The sequence below is a fragment of the Manis javanica genome, chromosome 15 (genome assembly GCF_040802235.1).
Source record: "Manis javanica isolate MJ-LG chromosome 15, MJ_LKY, whole genome shotgun sequence".
NCBI lineage: Eukaryota > Metazoa > Chordata > Mammalia > Pholidota > Manidae > Manis > Manis javanica.
In genome coordinates this window covers 76,615,997-76,637,008 of record NC_133170.1, presented here as the reverse complement: position 1 = coordinate 76,637,008, position 21,012 = coordinate 76,615,997, and the positions used below count along the sequence as shown (strand labels likewise).

General features: G+C 44.4%; 1 protein-coding gene across 1 annotated transcript; it reads right to left on the bottom strand.

Annotated features, from left to right (window-relative positions):
* Nucleotides 1–1,895: 1,895 nt before the first annotated feature.
* LOC140846392 (uncharacterized) lies at nucleotides 1,896–17,619 on the bottom strand. Its single transcript, XM_073222410.1, has 6 exons — nucleotides 17,599–17,619; nucleotides 14,446–14,839; nucleotides 10,894–11,044; nucleotides 8,185–8,266; nucleotides 5,575–5,671; nucleotides 1,896–4,755 (listed from the first exon to the last, which is right to left on the bottom strand). The coding sequence occupies exons 1-6, from the start codon at nucleotides 17,617–17,619 to the stop codon at nucleotides 4,625–4,627; spliced, it is 876 nt and encodes a 291-aa protein (XP_073078511.1). The 3' UTR covers nucleotides 1,896–4,624.
* Nucleotides 17,620–21,012: the final 3,393 nt, after the last annotated feature.

The window sequence follows — 21,012 nt, the reverse complement described above, 5'->3', positions numbered from 1 at the left end:
AGCTTTCTTTCACTGGTTTCTTATGTAATTCCATTGCGGTAGAGAGCATACTCTGCATGATATCTGTTCTTTGGAATTTGTTAGGGCCCAGAATGTGGTCTGTCTTGGTGAATGTCCCATGTGAGCTTGAGAACAATGTATATTCTTGGATGAAGGAGTCTATAAATGCCAGTGAGCTCACTTTCTTAGTTAACCTTTTCCTTAGCCAGCTCTATTAATTGACACTCCCCACTCCTGTAATATCCTGTGACTGAAGCCAAAGGCAAAAGGGAACCGTGAAGCGTGTGAGCGTCCATAGGACGCTCTGCTCACCATTCGATTGTATGTAGATCAAAGATCTGGTTGGCTCCCAAGTGCCTTTTTGGCAATTGTGCTTGCTAATGAAATGCTTGTTTTTCACTAACTATATATAAGGAGATCCAAAAATAAGTGCAAATGGTGCCTTTTCTTAGAAAACCAATGTTTTCAACCAGCATGAATTCTTTGGAAAGAAGCAGTAAAGGCAATTTTCATATAATGTTGCGTGGACTTAGATAAGAGTGAAGCAACTGTAAAAGACTAAGGAAATACTGGAAAAATCCAGAATTATCCCCTCATGCTCTTGCAGATGGCTTTATGTTGTTGCTCCCTTTAAAGAAACAGAACAGGAAACTAAAGACAGCTCACCCTTGTGTGTTTTACGCAAGGTAGTGTTGCAAGGTTCTGGTTGGGGGCCTACCCTCAGCAAAAAGGACTGGGTTTTGACTGGATGACTAGGAAATTAAGGGTCCTGGTGACCAAGTTTGAGAATCATGATACTCTGATGCCCTGCCTACAGAGTTGAAGACCCACAAGGGGGAAGTGATTTGCTCAAGGTCACACCGCAAATTTTGGCCAGAGTCACACAAAATACACCTCTTGCGTGCATGCATGGCAATGTGTTTCCATGGTGCTCGGAAGTGTTACTTAACCTTCTTAGGTCAACGCCCCTAGCAAATCTGATTGAACCAAGGAGGAACCAGCCCAGGGGGTTTCGGAGCACTGAGAGGCGTAAGCCATGTGCCAAGTTTGCCCTGCTTTCACCAGGAACCACCAGCCCCTTGAACTTCCCTTTTCCCGAGCCTCATCTTTGTCAGTCCTGATGGAAGACCAGACCTTGGCAACTTGCTCTCTCCTCTTTCAAGTATTTACTATTATTATTGTCATCCCCATTGTCCAGATGAGGAAACTGAGACTCAAGGAGGTTAGATTCCAGCACTGGAAATGGACAGTCAGGATTCAAGTGCCGGACTGAATGATTGAAAAGCTGGTGTGCTGTTTCGGTCTGGTGCTTTCTACCACACCATATTGCCTCTTGCAAAGTGTTTTATTTCAGTGAGACAAAAAAGGTAATTAGCCAAGGCAGGTATACTGATATTTATGAAAATTTTGCTCAGATATATTCATCTCATCTTCTTTGGCATGTCCCCATGCCTGGGGAAGGAGATCAACCATTTTAGAGATGGAAATTAGGTTTCTTTTCGACTCTCCACGACTGACGGGTGGTGGCTGCCTAGAATGCTGTGTTGAGAAGGATTCAGAGGTTGCTAGTAGGCTCTAGCTTTCCTGTATCAATAGGAAAGATGCCGTATTGATTAGTGATGTCTTCTACAAGCACAGGGCAAGAAAGCAGTACGAAGTGTCTCCTGCCATTCCTGGGCAGCCTAAATTGGCACCTCTCTCCACCTGGTGGCAGCTAAAGTATAGGAAATATAGGTGGACTGGAGGGCAGTGACTTGCAGTCCCACAAACTTTAATTGGGAAGCACAAGACATCAACCAGGAAATACTTTCAAATATACACCTTGTCCCCAGAGCACAGCGGAATCTGGGAGAGGGGGAAGATGTTGGGGTGGGAGGGACGGCGGTGTGCATCGGGGAAGAGCATGGGGCATTTGAGAATCAAATCTCCCCGGGGAATTCTTTGAGGACTTCTGCCCCAAAACCGAGACCCACCTTTTTGGGAACAAGAAGAGGAAATCATCTCCAGCTTGACCGGGAAGGGAAGGTTCTGTTGGGTGGAATGGACAGCTCCTTCTGGGAAGTCACTGACATTCCTGATAAATTGCTTAAACACTTTTGGGATAAATTATAGTGAGGTAACCCTTCTGGAAAGTTAGTTACTCAGCTCACTTTCAAGACTGTTGAGAATCTCAAGTTAGTATCATGTGTGAAGGCTCGTTGTGGGGTGGAAGGTGCTAGAATACCAAGGTGGTGTTTGATGATCTGTGTTATTATCGGTCAGTGTGTTAAGAACACAGGGGTCCAATGATCTGGCTCCTCTCCTGGCACTGGTGCCCTGAGATGCTGGGTGTGTCATTCCCATTGTGTTATTAATGTCAGACAAGTGGGTTGACTGGATTAGGCTCTGGCTCTTGGCCAGTGTCTCTTTCAGCCCTGATATTACCTGATTCCACAACCACTTGGGGCTTTCCCCTGGGGTAGGTGGGAGATAATGGTGCTGCTTCCCTATCGGGTGACTGCCAGCAAAAAGCATTCTTGTAAGAGGGTGTGGGGCCAGCCAGGTTGCCTTGAGCCCACTACCCAAGATGAAATCCACTAGAAAACAAAGTCCACATGGGCAGAGACCACATCTGCTTGTCCTCTGCTGTGTCCCTGGGGCTGGAACATAGTAGATGCTCATTAAATACTGGCTATCCAAGTAGCAGCATGTACCCTGATGGGGAGAAAGAACTTCCAGAAACCAGAAAGGAAAAACCTAGGCCACCTCTTTTCCTGGATATTCCTACTTTATTTCTGGCTACATCAGCACAAAGAAAGGAAATGGGTGGTTCTGCATGCACCAGAGGGTGTGTGTGTATTCTAGGCAGGGAGGTGGTTACACTTGTCAGGGGAGCGTGTGTCCGGACAGAGCAAAAGCTCACTGCGTGCTAATTCTAGTGCCAATCCAGCGTTAGGCGTGTGCAACATAGCCAGCATGCTTTCTCCCAAGGGCAAGCCGGGGAAAGGCGGGCTGAGAGTGGGCACCAAGGGGACCGACGGGGAGGGAGAGGGTTGGGAGGGAAAACAGCAGCCAGGAAGCTGTCAGCCATCTTGGGAAGGTGAAGAGCTTGATGTTGGTTATCCAAGGCAAGAAATTGGTGTCTTCCACTGAATTGTACAGGGAGCTGGGGGTGGAAGGAGAAGGTTCAAAGGCATGTGTTTGGAGGAAGTGAGAGTTTTAGTGCCCATCGGATGACTTCTGTAGGTAAGGGTGGACTGTTGGGTAAGAAGAGGTAACTGTTGTGGCAGTGGGGGAAAGACCATGGAAACTGGGAAAAATCGGTTTCTCGTGGGGCGCTGAAGATTGCCTGTCACTCTTTAAAGTATTAGACCCACAATGGTATTTCATTCTCCCAACAAACTTGGGGAAGAGGGTGCAAGAGAGACTGAGACCAAGGTACAGACAAAGAGAGACTGAGAGGTTCTAGGCAGTTCAGAGCGAGGGACAGGATGCGAAGGGTCGGAGAGCCAGGGAGCGGGTGGTTTGCTCATTTAACTAAGAGCGGAGGGAGGACAACGGCTGGGGCTTTGGAGAGGCCCCCCGGGGCCCGGAACTCTGGTGTCTAATGTTGTCTGTGCGCTTGGGGAGGCCAGGGGCTGAGAAAGCCCCCCTATGTGCCTCAGGGTGCTGCCGTGCCCTTTGGGCAGTGCCAGCTGCCAGGCCGGGACTGAGCCACCTGGCTCACCTGGCAAAGAAGTGGTGGTTTTAGGGGGTGTAGGCCTAAGTAGAACTTCAGGGTTCTGCCTCTGTTCTGTCAAGCTGGTGAAACGAGAAGAGGGGGAGGGGCTGCATTAGATATTTTTTGCTTTTGCTATTTTACCCCCTTAGAGAGAGAGGAGGGGAAGGGGAGAGAGTTGGGAGAAGAGGGAAGAGGAGAGACAGGAAGAAAGGGCAAGCTGGACATGGTGCAAAGGAGAGCGAGAGGGAGGAGGGGTCGTAGGGAATGGGTGCTAATCTGTGCAAGGAGGCAAACAGGGGCTCCCTGAAGGGGCTACCCAGTCCCACTGTGTGTCCCTCGTGTCCATTCCTTGATGCGTTTGGAGCAGGGAGGGTGTATTCCTAGCCTCTGAGGAGTTTAACCCCGGGGGTCTGTGTTCCTGGCCGTGGGGGTATGTCACGGGGACTGCGGGAGCCTGGGGGCACTAGTTCTGCCCCAGAGCTCGCTAGTCCTCACAGCCTTGCCTGGGGCAGCTGAAAACTGAGGACCCGTGCAGACGTGATGCAGGAAACGCAAGTTGGTCCGTGTGTGTTCAAGGCCAGGGGTGTCTAAGAACAGTCCCAAACGGTGAAGAACCTTTGTAACGTGCCCAAACCCAGAGTCTGTTCAGTTAACAGCCTCCTTGTAAAATGTGCCCACCCCCCAGCCCTCCTGCTCCGTCCTGTAGGGGCCAGAGGGGCCGCATCCTCAGCGGCCTGGCAGCATTGCCGAGGGAGGAGGTCTTTGGCAGCAGTGCCCGCGGTCCGGGGCACCTCAGAGGCAGGCTCAGGAAGGGCTGGGTGGGGAGGCCGGGAGAAGAGAGACCAGAGTGTGACGGGCAGCTGGGGCAGGCTAGGGGTGACTGGGCACAGGTGGGACAGGGCCTGGGGGGGCCTGGCCACCATCCTAATCGCCTGACACGTGATTCTCGCTCTGTAGCTGGTGCCAGTGCTCGATCTTCTTGTCCTTGCTTTTCAGACACTCGTACCAGTGTTTCAAGTGCTCTCCCTTGGCTGAGACCCCCAGCTGGCAGCCTCCTGGGGGACAAGATGGGAAGATAGGGGCAGGTGGGCAGACTGGAGAGATGCATGGGACTCGCATTTTGGACCCAAATGTCTATTTAGGGAAAAACTGCCACCAAGCGGACCCCCTCCACCAAGCGGATCCATTTCTCTATGGACAATTACTGGCATGATGTTATTATTACTACTGGCCTTCTCTGCCTACAGACCACATACTCAAGAACCTGCAAGGACCCCCTATTATGGCATCAAGTCATTCCTAAATCATCTATTTTCTAGGACCTTCTACTAATCACCACCCTACTCCCTCATAATTCTCTCCTATTACTTCCGGGTTCTCATCACCTATTTCCAAAGAGTCAGTTTCGTCAGCCGCACAACCCTGCCTCCACACCTTTGCTCCCACCGTCTCCCCTGCCTGGGGTTCCCTCCCTGCTCCATCTTTAGTGACTGTTCTTCCTCACCATTTGGAGGGGGCTGCGAAAATCAAAACCTTCATCCTGAACTTGCCAATAGATTAAGGAGATAGCCATTGCACCCTGTTGTCCACAGAGGCCACAGACCCCAATCTGCTGTGATTTAACTATTCTGCTGGAGGTGATTTATTCAGTAAATAACCAATTGTGATTGAATCTCCCTGGCTTGGTGAGCTCTTTCATCTAAAGGCATCTGCAGGTGAGACTCAAATCAGGCCAATGGGGCCCAACTTAGCCTTTAGACAATGTGGCTAAGCGCAGGAAAGGGCCGCCCTCAGCTCTGTACAGCCTCAGATAAGGCTCTCGTCTCCTGGGAGGACAGAAGATGAGGTTTTCTCTGGGAGCTGGGAACACTCACCAATGTAATCGTTGGACTTGCCGATGTGATAGTCCCAGACTGAGATGTCCAGGGACTTCTTCACCAGGTCACTGTGTTTGATATTGTAGAAAAACTCCTGGATGCAGCAGGGGAAGACATGTGAATGAGAGGGTGCTCTGGACCCCCGGCATCGGGGACTGAGGCTGAGCCCTAGGGGCTCGCAGATGGAAGGGTGCGAGAGGGCCTTCCCACTCTGCGCCTGGCAACCTCCGTTCAGCAAACACTCTATTATAAAGTCCCCCCAGCCTGTCATTCTCTCTTCAAGGACTCTCTGATACTGGGGAGGCTGCCAGGGTTTTTCTAAGAGAACTGGTCCTGGTCAAGTTTGCGTGAAGGCAAATGGCCATGAACTCGGTCTTTCCATTCCGGTAGCTTCTGAAGTGGGTCTACCCCTCTCCCCATCATTTAGAGATGAAGGCTAATTGAGGGGACTGAGACTCATTTGAGGGTTAAGTGCTTATGTTTCCAGACAATCTGATTTCTTACATAACTTTTCTACTTAATTATAAAATTCATTCATGCTCATCATTAAAACAAATATGAAAAAAACCCCAAAACTTGTAATTTAACTACAAGAAAACCACTGTCAACCTTCTCCATGTGTGACCACATTGATATTTTTTATTTTAATGTGAGTATTAATTTTAACGTTATTTGAAATATTTGATTATGTGAAATACAATATGAATATACCTTTTTATGGCTATCTTTTCCATTTTATAACATATAGTAAAAACCAACTTAACATGTTAGCAAATATTTTTCTATATCACCATTTCAGTGGCTTCATTTAATAGCTGTGTGGCTATACCATAACCTACTGCTCAACAGTTGAGTATTTAGGTTGTTTCCCATTTTCCACTATTGTAATGATATGATAAAAGGCATCCTTGTAGGTAAATCATTGTGCAAACCCATGGTGATGTTTTCAGGATAAATTTCAAGCAGTGTTCTGAGTTTGTAAAATTTTAAGAGAGGGACTAGTGGGTGTAAACTGTGGTGCCGTTTGTGTGTCATAAGCTGGCCACACATTTATTTGCTTTGTGTATACATAAATCCTGGAAATAGACAATATTCTGGCTTCAGAAGGGAAGCAGGCTGGGGAGGGAGGAGTGTTTTGACTTTGGTACTTTTGGAATTCTCAAGTATGTGGCTGTATCACCTGTTTCCAAAATAAATGGAATTCAAATTTTAAAAATTTAGAGTTTTTGACAAACTTCCCTTCAGAAGTTGAATCATTTTGCTCTCTCACGCACAGTGTGTACATTTCCTCACCAGCATTGGCTACCAAAATTTTACAATATTTGTTTGCCAGTTTGTGATGAGATATGGTGTATGGTTTTGATTCATATTTTCTCTATTACTCATGAGTTAATTGGCTATTTGGATTTCTTATTCCAGGGGATGGGGAGGCAGGACAGTAGTAATTGGCTCCTTACTCAAAGTTCATGAGTCAGAGTTGGGAAATCGGGGTCCAGATGAAAGAGGGACCTGGAAGCAGGACAGGCAGACCTACTGGCCAGTCACTGTTCTGGGCTCAGTTTACACAGAACATTCCCCATATATGCACATATGGGTGCATGTCCTTTAAAAATGAAGCACTACAAAGCTGACTGTACTGTAGCTTTCCTTTCGTACTGTACAACATTTGATAAAAACCAGTGCTAGCTGACTCTGCCCAATCATTCACCAGATATTTCTGGATCCTTACTAGCTGACAGGTTTGTCCAGATAATTGAAATTAATGGTCAGCACAAGATGGAAGGCTGCAAAAACCCTATAAGCATAGAGGGAGCAGATCTTCAGGGGTTAACGCTTACACTGACTCTTAAGGGATAACTAGGAGTTTGCCAGAGAGGAAAAGAGAGGGGAAAGTCCAGGGAAGGGGAGAAACAGGTGCAGAGGCGAGAAATGTGCCAGGCACCTGCGTGGAGTTTAGTGTGATTGGAGTGTGACACGGGACAGGGGTGGGTTATGAGTCTGAAAGGCCTGACTGTCATGCTAAGAAGTCAGGGAGCTATTGTTGGGTTGGACAAAAGGGTGAGAAATTCAGATTTGTGTTTTAGGAAGCTCACACTTATGTGGAGGATGGACCAAACCCAGGAAGGGAGTCAGCCTGAGTCCACTGCAACTGTCTGGTCATGAAATGCCTGACGAGTAACAGTGAGAACAGAGGAAGGAGTCCACTCAGTGGGTATCTCGGTAGTGGCTTGAGCAAGACTCCCTGCACTGGATGGACCTGCGGAGTGGGAGACAGGGAGAGGGCCGTGACCACTGGGTAGATCATGCCCCATGTATTTCCTCAGATTTCAGTATTATTGACTATTAGAACTGGTAATGATATTGGAAATGACTTAATTCAATCTCTCTCCAAATGCATAGATTATGACATTCTTAATCTATGGTGTTTTGTTTTAGGCTTGATACCCTCTGGTGACAAGGAACTCATTACCTGTCCTTTAGATAATTCAACCTGACCTGGGAGAGAAAGCTCTTTCTGATGTGCTTCACAGCATTCTAGCAGGAAATTCGTCCCTCTCTCACGTAAAGGAAATACCCCAGAGCATGACACAAATGGGGCAGTCTTACCTCATTAAACTTGGGATTCAAGGTTTTCTTCTTAATTTGAGTCTTGTGTTTGGCTTTCTTTCCCATGTCTGGTTTCAGCCACCTGAGAGAAACATGAAAGGCTATTACTGATGAAGTTAAATGAATAAGAACAGCTCCTTGATGTTGCCCGTGTGGGCATGCTGCCCGTGTGGGCATGATGACTGGCACATAGTAGGTGCTAATAAAAAATTTTCTGGCCAAATAAAATGGGCTAAAAACTCCTAAGAGCTGGAACATTTGGGATCTGAGTCAAACTGCCACTAGCTGTGTGACTTTGACCAACATGAGTGTGACTTCGGCGTGCCTCGCTCTTCCAATCTGAAAAGAGGGCAAACATTTCTTCCTCACCCACAGAACTGCTTTTGAGGATAATTTTAAGGAAGGGGAATTGGAAGGTACCAAGTCCTGAGAAAAGAGAAAGGGCAATTTTGACTTTCAAAATCTTTATTTGACCTTAAACTGATAAATGGTTTCCTGTTTCCTTCTCTACCACATCTACCAGGGCAGCCCTTAGGCTGGCAACCACAATAACTCTACTTCTGGGGAGATTGGGTGGGTGGGAGAAGGCGTGGGGGGGAGAATTATTTAAGAAAAACCATTTGCACGTGGCTGGGATTTGATGCAGTGCAGGACAGCGGCCCATGAGCTGATTTTCCCTAGTGGACTGTATGAGAAAATAAAACCAAATGACTCCTAGAAATCACACTCATCCCTGACATGTGTGTTCTTCTGTCCACTAACTCCTCATTCAAAGAAAATCTGAAGCAAAGCCCAGACTGGCCTGATTTTTAGCCATGACCTTAAGAGAAGCATTGCTTTCTATTAGCAGTGGTAGTGGAGGGAGGGAGGGTCTCACAGGCTGCAGAGATTACTTACACTCTTTGCCACGAGTAAGCACAGTGATGGTAGTTATTTATAACCATAATGGCAAGTATTTATTGAACACTTACTGTGTATGAGACTCCACGACATAGCACCCCCCAGATCTCCAACTGCAGGGGGTGAAATTGACTGACAGGCTGCTGGGCTCTGAATGCACCACAATGTTCTCACCTGGCCACACTCCCCATGGGCCACTCTCAGCCAGCCTGAGCCGGCAGGGACAGTGTGCAGTACAATTTCTGGGACACGCATGGCTCCTTTGACGCCCTATTTCATCCTCAAGGATTCCCCAACGGCCCGCCTGCAACTTCCTCAGAATTGCACCACAACCTAAGACCCCTGCGCCCTAACCGCCCTCCCCACTGCTCTCCTCCAGGGGGTCAGACCTTCTCCAAGGCCTGCTGTCCCTGCGGCTCTCCTCAGGCTCCCTTCCAATTTTGCTTCACAGGCATTCTCCCCAACAAAGCTTTTGCATATCTCATCTAGTCATTGTGTCTGATTGGAACTAATGACCAATCTTACTCATCCCACTTTACAGATGAGGACACTGAGGCCCAGTGATGTTAAGGCACAAACCCAAGGTCGCACAGCTAGAGAATATTGATGACAGTTGGATTTGGGATCCAAACCTAAGCACAGTTCTAATTATTTTTTATATGACAGCTCATGTGAGCTTTATGCTCATTTTTGGAAATGAGAGGAACTATGGTCGCAGTTTTACCAATGAGGAATCTAGGGCTCAGAGGGGTTAAATAACTTGCTTATAGTGATACAGCTGGAAGGTGGAAGAGATGGACGTTGGGCTCCGGGTTTGCTTCAGTGGTGGCCACAAAAATGTGCCTGGTGGGCCTCCAGCTACAGGAGCAGAGCTGACCAAGGCCCCAGCCACTGTGGGTGGGAACCCATGCCATGCTGGCACCAACGCCAGGCTCCCAGCTGATGACTGGATGTGGCAGGCCTACTATGGCAGGCCCACTCCGAGGAGACATGGGACCTGTCTGATGGCCACTTTTGGCCAGAGGACTCCCTGATGGCTTTGCTGACCTTGTGTCCAGGGTGCTTCCACCCCCACCCTTTAGGGCCAGACTTGGGTTGTGGTCTCTCAGCTCCCCCACTTCCCCAGCTCTCTCCCTACTTTCCCTCACACAGGCATTTCCCCTAATAAAATCCTTGTCTGTTTAAAAATCTCCTCACGGGCTCTAGAAAAATACAAAACAAAGTCTTTCTTATTCACCATGATGAGATTACTGGAATAACTCCAAAGTCTAAGGGCTTTGCACATCTCCAGGCTGAATCTGAAAACAGCTGCCTGGGTGGTGGGGCTCTGGACTGTTGAATGGGGTGTACTGCTGATTTCATCACATATTCACTACAGATCCACACTATGATGATCGGCCTTCCTTGGGCAAGAAGAAGGGGTTAAGATCCACATACCTTCCTACGAGACTGTCAACACGGCTAATATTCCAGAAAAATGTGATGCTATAAACTAGCATGAATTGACTGTTTCAGTACTAGAAAATTATATTGCACACTCCAGAATATTACATGACTTTTCACCTGCACGCACATCAGGAAAAGGAAAGGGAGGCATCCTGTGGGTGGTGCTGACGGGGGCTACACAGATGCCTCCTATGAGAAGCTTCTGCAAAGGACTGGGTGTACCACATACACAGTGATCTCTGTAAATACCACAGATACGCCAAGCTTGTTAGGTAGCAGGAGCCTCTCAGGTTAGCTCAACACTAAGGCCAAGCAGGAGGGAAAGCCCCCCCACCCCCGTTCCATTCACCCTGACAAACCCACCTGGCTGCTGCCAGGCTCCGCTGGAGGGCAAACTGCATTATCTCCGATTCTCCATCTTGCAGCTGCACGTTTCTGCCATTGTCTTGAACGTGGTTAGATTCGGGAATTTCAAACACAGACCGATCTACCTCCAAGTCTGTGACGGGAGAAGCTGGAACCCAGAGGTGGCAGTTCAGTTGCTCGAGTCAGTAAAGTAATTTCCACTTCAAATACAGCATTTAAAATTTATAAAAACATTTTAAGTTAAAAAAAAAAGGATTAATGAATAGTCTAAATTCATAATTATTGAAACTGGAAAAAGAAGAACAAATGAGGCCCAAAGTCAGCAGAAGGAGGGACAAAATAAAGGTCAGAGAAGAAATAACTAAAATTGAGAAGAATAAAACAATAGAAAAATTAATGAAACTAAGAGCTGGTTCTTTGAGAAAATAAACAAAATAGATAAACCCCTAGCCAGACTTATTAAGAAAAAAAGAGAATTTACACACATATACAGGATCAGAAATGAGAAAGGAAAAATCATGACGGACACCACAGAAATACAAAGAATAATTAGAGAATACTATGAAAACTATATGCTAACAAACTGGATAACCTAGAAGAAATGAACAACTATCTAGAAAAATACAACCTTCCAAGACTCACCCAGGATGAAGCAGAAAATCTAGAGACTAATTACCAGCAATGAAATTGAATCGGTAATCAAAAAACTACCCAAGAACAAAACTCCCAGACCAGATGGATTCGCCGCTGAATTTTATCAGACATTTAAAGACATAATGCCCATCCTCCTTAAAGTTTTCCAAAAAATAGAAGAAGAGGGAATACTTCCAAACTCATTCTATGAAGCCAGCATCACTGTAATACCAAAACCAAGCAAAGACACCAAAAAAAAGAAAACTACAGACCAATATGCCTGACAAACATAGATGCAAAAGTACTCAACAAAACATTAGCAAACCGAATTCAAAAATACGTCAAGAGGATCATACCCCACGATCAAGTGGGATTCATCCCAGGGATGCAAGTGTAGAATCTAAGCATTAGTAAGATTAGTAAGTTAGCATAAGCATAGCCATCTTAGAAACCTAGAAACCATTTTCTGAGGGTGTGACTCAGGAAGAAAAAAATATTGGAACTAGGTAGGGCCTTGAAAAACAAGTTAGTCAATCATGAGCACCGATAGCAGTGACCTTTAGTCAGCTAACCTCAATCATACATACCAAGTTATCTGGCTAAAACCACCCTAACATGCTGAGGGTGATCTTATCTCGCTAAACCTCCAGGATGTGGCGCCAGCCAAATATTTATGTGTCTATGGAGAAACACTTTTATGTGCTTGTGGGAAAATACTGTCCTTTTGAAAATGCTATAAAAACCTCTGGCTTTAAGTGCTCAGGGTCCTTGTTGAGACCCGCTGCGTCGGGCTGACACTTGGACCCCAGCTAGCTGGTTCCTGAATAAATTCCTCTTGCTTGTTGGATCAAGAGACGCCTTCCGTGAGTGATTTGGGGTGGCATCCTCCTCTGGGAGAATCCAACACAAGAATGGTACATTAAAAAATCCATCAACATCATCCACCACATCAACAAAAGGAAGGAAAAAACCCACATGACCATCTCCATAGATGCTGAAAAAGCATTCGACAAAATTCAACATCCATTCATGATAAAAACTCTCAACAAAATGGCTATAGAGGGCAAGTACCTCAACATAATAAAGCCCATATATGACAAACCCACAGCCAATGTCATACTTAACAGTGAGAAGCTGAAAGCTTTTCCTCTAAGATTGGGAACAAGACAAAGATGCCCACTCTCCCAGCTTTTATTCAACATAGTACTGGAGGTCCTTGGCACAGCAATCAGACAACACAAAGAAATACAAGGCACCCAGATTGGCAAGGAAGAAGTGAAACTGTCGCTATTTGTAGATGACATGATATTGTACATAAAAAAACCTAAAGACTCCACTCCAAAACTACTAGAACTAATATCTGAATTCAGCAAAGTTGCAGGATACAAAATTAATACACAGAAATCTGTTGCATTCCTATACATTAACGATGAACTAGCAGAAAGAGAAATCAGGAAAACAATTTCATTCACAATTGCATCAAAAAGAATAAAATACCTAGGAATAAACCTAACCAAGGAAGTGAAAAGACCTATACCCTGAAAACTACAAGACACTCTTAAGAAAAATTTAAGAGGATACTAACAAATGGAAATTCATCCCATGCTCTTGGGTAGGAAGAATTAATATTGTTAAAATGTCCGTCCTGCCTCAAGCAATCTACAGATTCAATGCAATCCCTATAAAAATACCAACAGCATTCTTCAACAAACTGGAACAAATAGTTCTAAAATTCATATGGAACCACAGAAGACCCCGAATAGCCAAAGCAATCTTGAGAAGGAAGAAAAAAGCAGGGGGGATCTTGCTTCCCAACTTCAAGCTCTACTACAAAGCCACAGTAATCAAGACAATTTGGTAATGACACAAGAACAGACCTATAGACCAGTGGAACACAATAGAGAGTTCCGATATTAACTCAAGCATATATGGTCAATTAATATAAGGTAAAGGAGCCATGGATATACAATGGGGAAATGACAGCCTTTTCAATAGCTGGTGCAGGTAAAGCTGGACAGCTACATGTAAGAGAATGAAACTGGATTACTGTCTAACTTCACACACAAAAGTAAACTCGAAATGGATCAAAGACCTGAATGTAAGTAATAAAACCATAAAACTCTTAGAAGAAAACATAGGCAAAACTCTCTTGAATATAAACATAAGCAACTTCTTCATGAACATATCTCCCCGGGCAAGGGAAACAAAAGCAAAAATGATAAAGTGGGTCTATATCAAACTAAAAAGCTTCTGTACAGCAAAGGGCACCATCAGAACAAAAAGACATCCTATAGTATGGGAGAATATATTCATAAATGACAGATCCAATAAGGGGTTGACATCCAAAATATACAAAGAGCTCACGTACCTCAACAAACAAAAAGCAAATGATCCAATTAAAAAATGGGCAGAGGATCTGAACAGACTCTTCTCCAAAGAAGAAATTCAGATGGTCAACAGGCACATGAAAAGATGCTCCACATTGCTTATCATCAGAGAAATGCAAATTAAAACCACAATGAGATATCACCTCACACCAGTTAGGATGGCCAACATCCAAAAGACAAACAACAACAAATGTTGGTGAGGTTGTGGAGAAAGGGGAACCCTCCTACACTGCTGGTGGGAATGTAAGCTAGTTCAACCATTGTGGAAAGCAGTATGGAGGTTCCTCAAAAAATTCAAAAATAGAAATACCATTTGACCCAGGAATTCCACTTCTAGGAATTTACCATAAGAATGCAGGAGCCCAGTTTGAAAAAGACAGATGCACCCCTATGTTTATCGCAGAACTATTTATAATAGCCAAGAAATGGAAGCAACCTAAGTGTCCATCAGTAGATGAATGGATAAAGAAGATGTGGTACATATACACAATGGAGTATTATTCAGCCATAAGAAGAAAAAAAACCCTACCATTTGCAACAACATGGATGGAGCTAGAGGGTATTATGCTCAGTGACATAAGCCAGGCGGACAAAGACAAGTACCAAATGATTTCACTCATCTGTGGAGCATAAGAACAAAGCAAAAACTGAAGGAACAGCCGGGTGCCCTGGGAGGTGCTGCCGGGCCCTGGGCGGTGCTGCCGGCGGGGCCATGCTGGGCGCCGCCGCTGCGCCGCCTCGGGCGGGAGCTGCGCGCCCGCCGCCGCCGCCGCGCCCGCCGCCGCCGCGCCCGGTCGCGCGAGCTGGCGGCGCACGTGACGCGCTGCGCTCTCCGCGCTGCCCGCCGCCGGGGCTGCGTCCCGGGGCCCGCGGGGCTGCAGGAGCGGCTCACCCGGGGCGCGACCCGCGCCCGCCGCGGCTACCTGGACCCGGATGGAGAATACAAGCCACTCACCATTGTGTTAGAAAGAGAAAATGACACATTATTCAATATTATAGGAGGTCGACCAAATCAGAATAATGAGGAAGAAACATTACCAGAAGGAATTTATGTCTCAAAAATTTTGGAAAATGGACCTGCTGACAGACCAGATGGCTTGGAGATTCACGACAAAATCATTGAGAACAAGAATAGAGATGCATCCATATGGAAGAAATGATACAGATTCCATGTGGAAGAAATGATACAGATTCCATGCAAAACTCATTCATTTGTTCAGTGAGTCAGAAATATCAAAATATTGTGTGCATATCATAGTAAGAATATAAAAACTAAATATATGCAGTGGGGAAGTAACATTTTGAGAAGGACTCTTTCCTAAAGTGTTCTCATATGTCTTTAGATTTAGTGACAATATTGTATTTAAAAATAGGAAAGTATAGTAAAATTGACATTAAAAGGTCAAAGCCTTTTTAGTTATTACAGGTTGAAATTATTATTTTAGAAATCTGAAATATAAAGCCCATATAGCATTACATGTAGTTTCCCAGTGATTCTCTTGACTTAATAGAATTTGTTTTTATATCATTTTCCTCCTGTATTGTATGTTACTTATTCCTCAAGGTGTAAGATATACATTTTACCTCTTCAGATTAAAAGAATATAGCTATTTGTACTCGAATGACTGTATTTAGTGATTTTTTTATAAAAAGAGCTGATTTAAAAACCCACACCCCTCCAACAAGCAGTAAACAGAGACAGGATAGATTAAATATCTTCCAAGTTTATTGTTTTATGACTATCTGATCCTCATACTTAGCAGCTTTCCCTTGGGTACAGAAAATGTGGGTAATGCTGTATTTTCATGGCCATATTAAATCACAACTACAGGTAACCTTTTTAAGTATCCATGGCATTGTTTTAAAGATATCTTTTACATAAATGTGGTTTTTGGGGAAAAAAAACTGAAGGAACAAACAGCAGCAGACTCACAGAACCCAAGAATGGACTCACAGTTACCAAAGGGAAAGAGACTGGGGAGGATGAGTGGGAAGGGAGGGATACGGGGAAAAGGGGCATTACGATTAGCACACATAATGGGGGAAGGGGCACGGGGAAGGCAGTATAGCACAGAGAAGACAAGTAGTAATTCTACAGCATCTTACTACACTGACGGACAGTGACTGTAATGGGGTATGTGGTGGGGACTTGATAATGGGAGGAATCTAGTAAATATGTTGTTCATGTAAGTGTATATTCATGATACCAAAAAAGAAATAAATTTAAAAATAACTAAATAAATAAATATACCACTGTTTAAAAAAAAAGAATTCAGGGCGTTGGGTCAGACTGTCTGGGTTTCCATCTATATTTACAGGCTACATGACCTTACACAAAATTATACAATCTGCCTGTTTCTTCCTCTATAAAAGTGCAGAAAAAAATACCTACTGCAGCGTTTTCTCCACTTTAAAAATGAAAACAAAAATACCCACTGTAGTGTTTTTCAAACTGTGGTAAAGGGCTAGTTTTTGTAACTTTTAATCTGTCCCAGGCCACTAAATAGCCCTACTGTGCATGACTAATAAGCAGCTCTGTGTACCTGCAAAGCATTCCAGTTCAGGGACACCTGTGGCTATCTACTTGATTGGATGTTGCAACCACGTCAAACCGTTAAATTTCTAAACATTTCATCTCAGTTTCTGTGGTCACCTCTTTGCAGGTAACAAACCACTCTTTGAACAGTATTTCTACAGCAGCAGTGGTTCTCAACCAGGGGGATTTTGCCCCCAGTGGAAATCCGGCAATGTCGGGAAATATTTTAATCGCCTGGAATGGTAGTGTGGTGCGCTCCTGCCATCTAGTGGGTAAAGGCTGAAATGCTGCTAAATATCTTAAGAGCTCTCAAGACAGAACGTCTCCCCTTCCCCAAAAGAATCACCTGGTCCAGAACAACAGTATTACCCAGGTTGAGAAACCCATTTCTAAAGGATTAAACAGGATGTGTGGAAAAGACTTAGCAAAATAGTAGGTACAAAGTGGTCAATATATGGTGGACAATGAATTCACGTAGAGTCAAGATAACCCAAAAGTGACCCTGGATGACAAGCTGGTAGAGATGCAGATGTACCCATGCGGTATAAGGGAAAGGAAGGGCTTCCATGGAAGGAACAAGAGGCAGTTACAGTGCAGTTGGGCAAGCTTTCATCGCCAGGGTTCCTCCCAAAGCTGTGCACACCCGTGTGTATGTATGTATGTGCGTGTGTATATACGTGTGTTTTAGAGATCCTCCCAAAAGGTCGGTTTCAAGCCCCACAAAAACTAGGTTCTAGTTTCGGTTTCTCTCGATACCTGAAAGTAGAGTGTATGTATGAAACCTTTTCTAAGCCAAAATGATGTGAAGCAAAATTCAATTACCATTCATTCATATGGAAATATTTTCAGCATTTGCAGACCCCCAAAAGAACCTAAGGCTTTTCTGATACCTTAGGGCGCATCTTCTTAACGGATGCACAAAATAAATGCAGGTGAAGCGCAGATGCTCACAGACACAGCTCAAAGCTAGGGCAGCCTGATGCTGATGCAGAGCCAAGGGAAGGGGCCTTGCGGTGCCACTCTCCCTGCTCTGGCTGTGGGCTCACTGTTTCCAGTTTGAGCCCCAGGGGTCACGTGACGATCTATGTGAAAATGTGTAAAGCGCAGCCGTCAAGGAGGCTGGGGGTGGCGGCGGTCGCACCGCACCTGAGGCGGCAGCCTGGCCATTGGCCCGGGCACTCTCCTGTCCTCTCTGAAAGGCTGACGGAGGCCAGGGGCACATGGCCAGTGCACACATGTACATGCATGCAACCAGACACACGCACATGCACATGCCATCGTGCAGAGAGTTGTAGGTAGATACTGTGTCTGTATCTCTGGCCAGGTTAGTGTCCACACCACTATCAAACCTGCCCCTATGAAACCCAGAGCCCTTCTGTGCATATAAGCTGTGCTCAGAAATAAAATTGTATCACTTGTCTGCCACCGGTGGTCAGTGAGCGGTCATCCTAACTTTGGTTTCTGTGTCTTTCTTGTACCTCTCCCTGTGTTTTTCTTGAATTTCACATCCACCCCTCTGAGGTTCAGCTGGATTATTGCGGAGATAGCCTCTGCAACAATGTACACATTTAATCTTGAGGTTTGGGGGCTATGCAAAATATTTCATTTGGAAAAGCATTAAGTCTAAGTTTCTCACTTAACTCAGTCAGCCTCAAAGAAATGCAGTGGTGAAAAATACAGTGATTTTCCCCCTTCATTATTTAGTGAAGAATCACCTTTTCACACACAAAATGACCAAGCAATTGCTCAGTAAATTCACAAGATTAAGAGATCTAAGTACATAGTCTTGGCTCACACAGAGAAAAAGTAGGTAGGATACATATATGATGAGAGAAAAACATATTTCAATGAATATATGCTTAGAGAAATATGACTTTCTAAACTGAATTTCGATTAATGCTCTTTATTTCATCTGGAACTGACTTTAAATCATTCTAGAAATGTCTGGTGACTCAGGATGCTAGAAATGGGAAGGGATGGTATTTCACAGAAAAAATGGGACCCCTATTTATTCTCAAAATGCTTGCTTTGTCTTTCCCACTTACCCCTGAAATTTTGGTTATTGACTGTATCTGGGGGGCTGGTGTTTAAGAAATGGAGAATAATGTGTGAGACTAGGGTTCAGTTCTTGAAACAGAACTTTCTTTTAAGTGCCACACTTGTCCACAGAATACACACTTGTCTTGACAGAGGTAGTGGGACCTGAGGTGGGCGGGGCTGCATCCACTCTCAGGCTTCTATGATGCGCTGTGGCCATGGTAACGTGGTGATGCCCACCTTTGGTTCTGTTTCATCGGCCACACTGTGAGCTGAGTGGTTCACTCTGGTGAGAGGTGAGAAACTCTCAGCTTCATACCTAGAGACTTCTGAGATGGGAAACCTCAATTGTTGTACAGGTATGTTCGCAAAGATGTTCTCAGAATACTGTTGCTACTAATGGACTAGTTAGCTTTTTCTCAAAGTACTTTTCTCATCTTTTAAAAATTTCTCTAATTTGTCTTACCGAGTTCACTGGAAACCTCCATTGTTGTTGTGAAGGTATGTTCATAAAGATCTTCTCAGGATGCTGTTGCTACTAATGGACTTGTTAGCTTTTTCTCAAAATATTTTTCTCATCTTTTAAAAATTTCCTTTCTCTAACTTGTCATACACAGTTACAAATATGCTGTATAGTTTTGTTTATTCCTCAATTTCTATTTTTGGTTATTCTATCAAGTTGGTTGCCTTATCTTTTCTCCATTTAGAAAGACATACCGTTTCCTCTTATACTCTGCACCTCTCACTTCCCAGCTCTGGGGAAAATATGGCAGTTTTTTTTGCCTCATCAATTAAAATTAACTTCAGAAATTTAGAAGGGTTGAGATGAGCCCGGAGGCACTTCCCACAAGGAAGGGAATCTATCACCATCACAAACCTTCCCTGCGCTCCTGACACTGAGTGTGTGTTGAGGTCCGCACACTGTCGGTCCTGTTACTCCAGTTCATATATAGTTGACCCCTGGACAACGCAGGGCTGGGGGCACTGACCCCCACCCAGTGCAGCTGAAAATCGAATACCTTTTTTTTTTTAATTGAAGTATGGATGATATACAATCTGATATTAGTTTCAAATGTACAACACAGTGGTTCACATTATTCAATTCTGACCCCCACTAGTGCAGTTACTGTCTGGCAACATAGAGAGACATGAGAGAATCATTGGCTATATTCTCCATACTGTGTTACCAGTCCCACAAACAACTCGTATTATGACTGAGATCTTTCGTGCCCCTTTATCCCCTTCCTGCTCACCACCCACTAATCCCAACCCCTCTCCCAAGGTAACCACCAGTCACTGCTCAGTGTCTATGAGTCTACTGCTATTTTGTTCACTTTGCTTTGTCTTTAGATTCCACAAATAAGTGAAATCATATGGTACTTGTCTTTCTCTGCCTAGATTATTTGACTGAACATAATACCCTCTAGGCCCATTCATGTTGTCACAAATGGCAGGCTTTCATTCTTTCTATGGCTGAGTAATATTCCATTGTGTATATGTACCACCTCTTCTTTATCCGTATATTTATTGATGGACACTTTGGTTGCTTCCATATCTTGGCTATTGTAAATAATGCAGCAGTAAACACAGGGATGCATTTACCTTTACAAATCAGGGATTTTATTATCCTCAGGTAAATTTCTAGAAGTGGAATTACTGGGTTGTGTATTTCTATTTCAATTGTTTGAGGAACCTCCACCCTGCTTTCCATAGGGGCTGCACCAATTTATATTCCCACCAAGAGTGTAGGAGGGTTCGCATTTCTCCACATCCTTGCCAGCACTCGTTATTTCTTGTCCTTTGGATAATGTCCATTCTGAACGGTGTGAGGTGGTACCAACTTGTGGTTGTGATTTGCATTTCCTTGATGATGTGAAGCATCTTTTCATGTGCCTGTTGGCCATCTGTACTTCTTCTCTGGGGAAATGTCTGTTCAGCTCCCCTGCCCACTTTTTAATCAGTTGTTTTTTCTTTTTGGTGTGGAGTTCTATGAGTTCTTTATATATTTTGGATGTTAAACCCTTATCAGATAAATCATTTATGAATATATCCTCCCATAATGAAGGCTCCCTTTTTGTTCTGTTGGTGTCCTTTGCTGTACAGAAACTTTTCAGTTTGATGTTGTCCCACCTATTCATTTTTGCTTTTTTCTCTTCCATGAGATGTGTCCAGAAGAAATTTGCTTATACTTTTGTTCAAGAGATTTTTGCCTAGGTTGTCTTCTAAGAGATTTATGGTCTCATTGTCTTACTTTTAAAAATTTTATCCATTTCAAGTTTACTTTTGTGTATGGAATTAGACAACAACACAGTTTCATTCTCTTTCATGTAGCTGCCCAGTATTTCCAACACCAGTTATTGAAGAGACTGACTTGTCACTGTATATTCATGGCTCCTTTGTCATATTGAACTGCAGATGCGTGGGTTTATATCTCGGCGATAACTGACTTCCCCCAAATTTAACCACTAATAGCCTATGGTTGATCTGAAGTCTTATTGATAACAGTCAATTAGCATATATTTT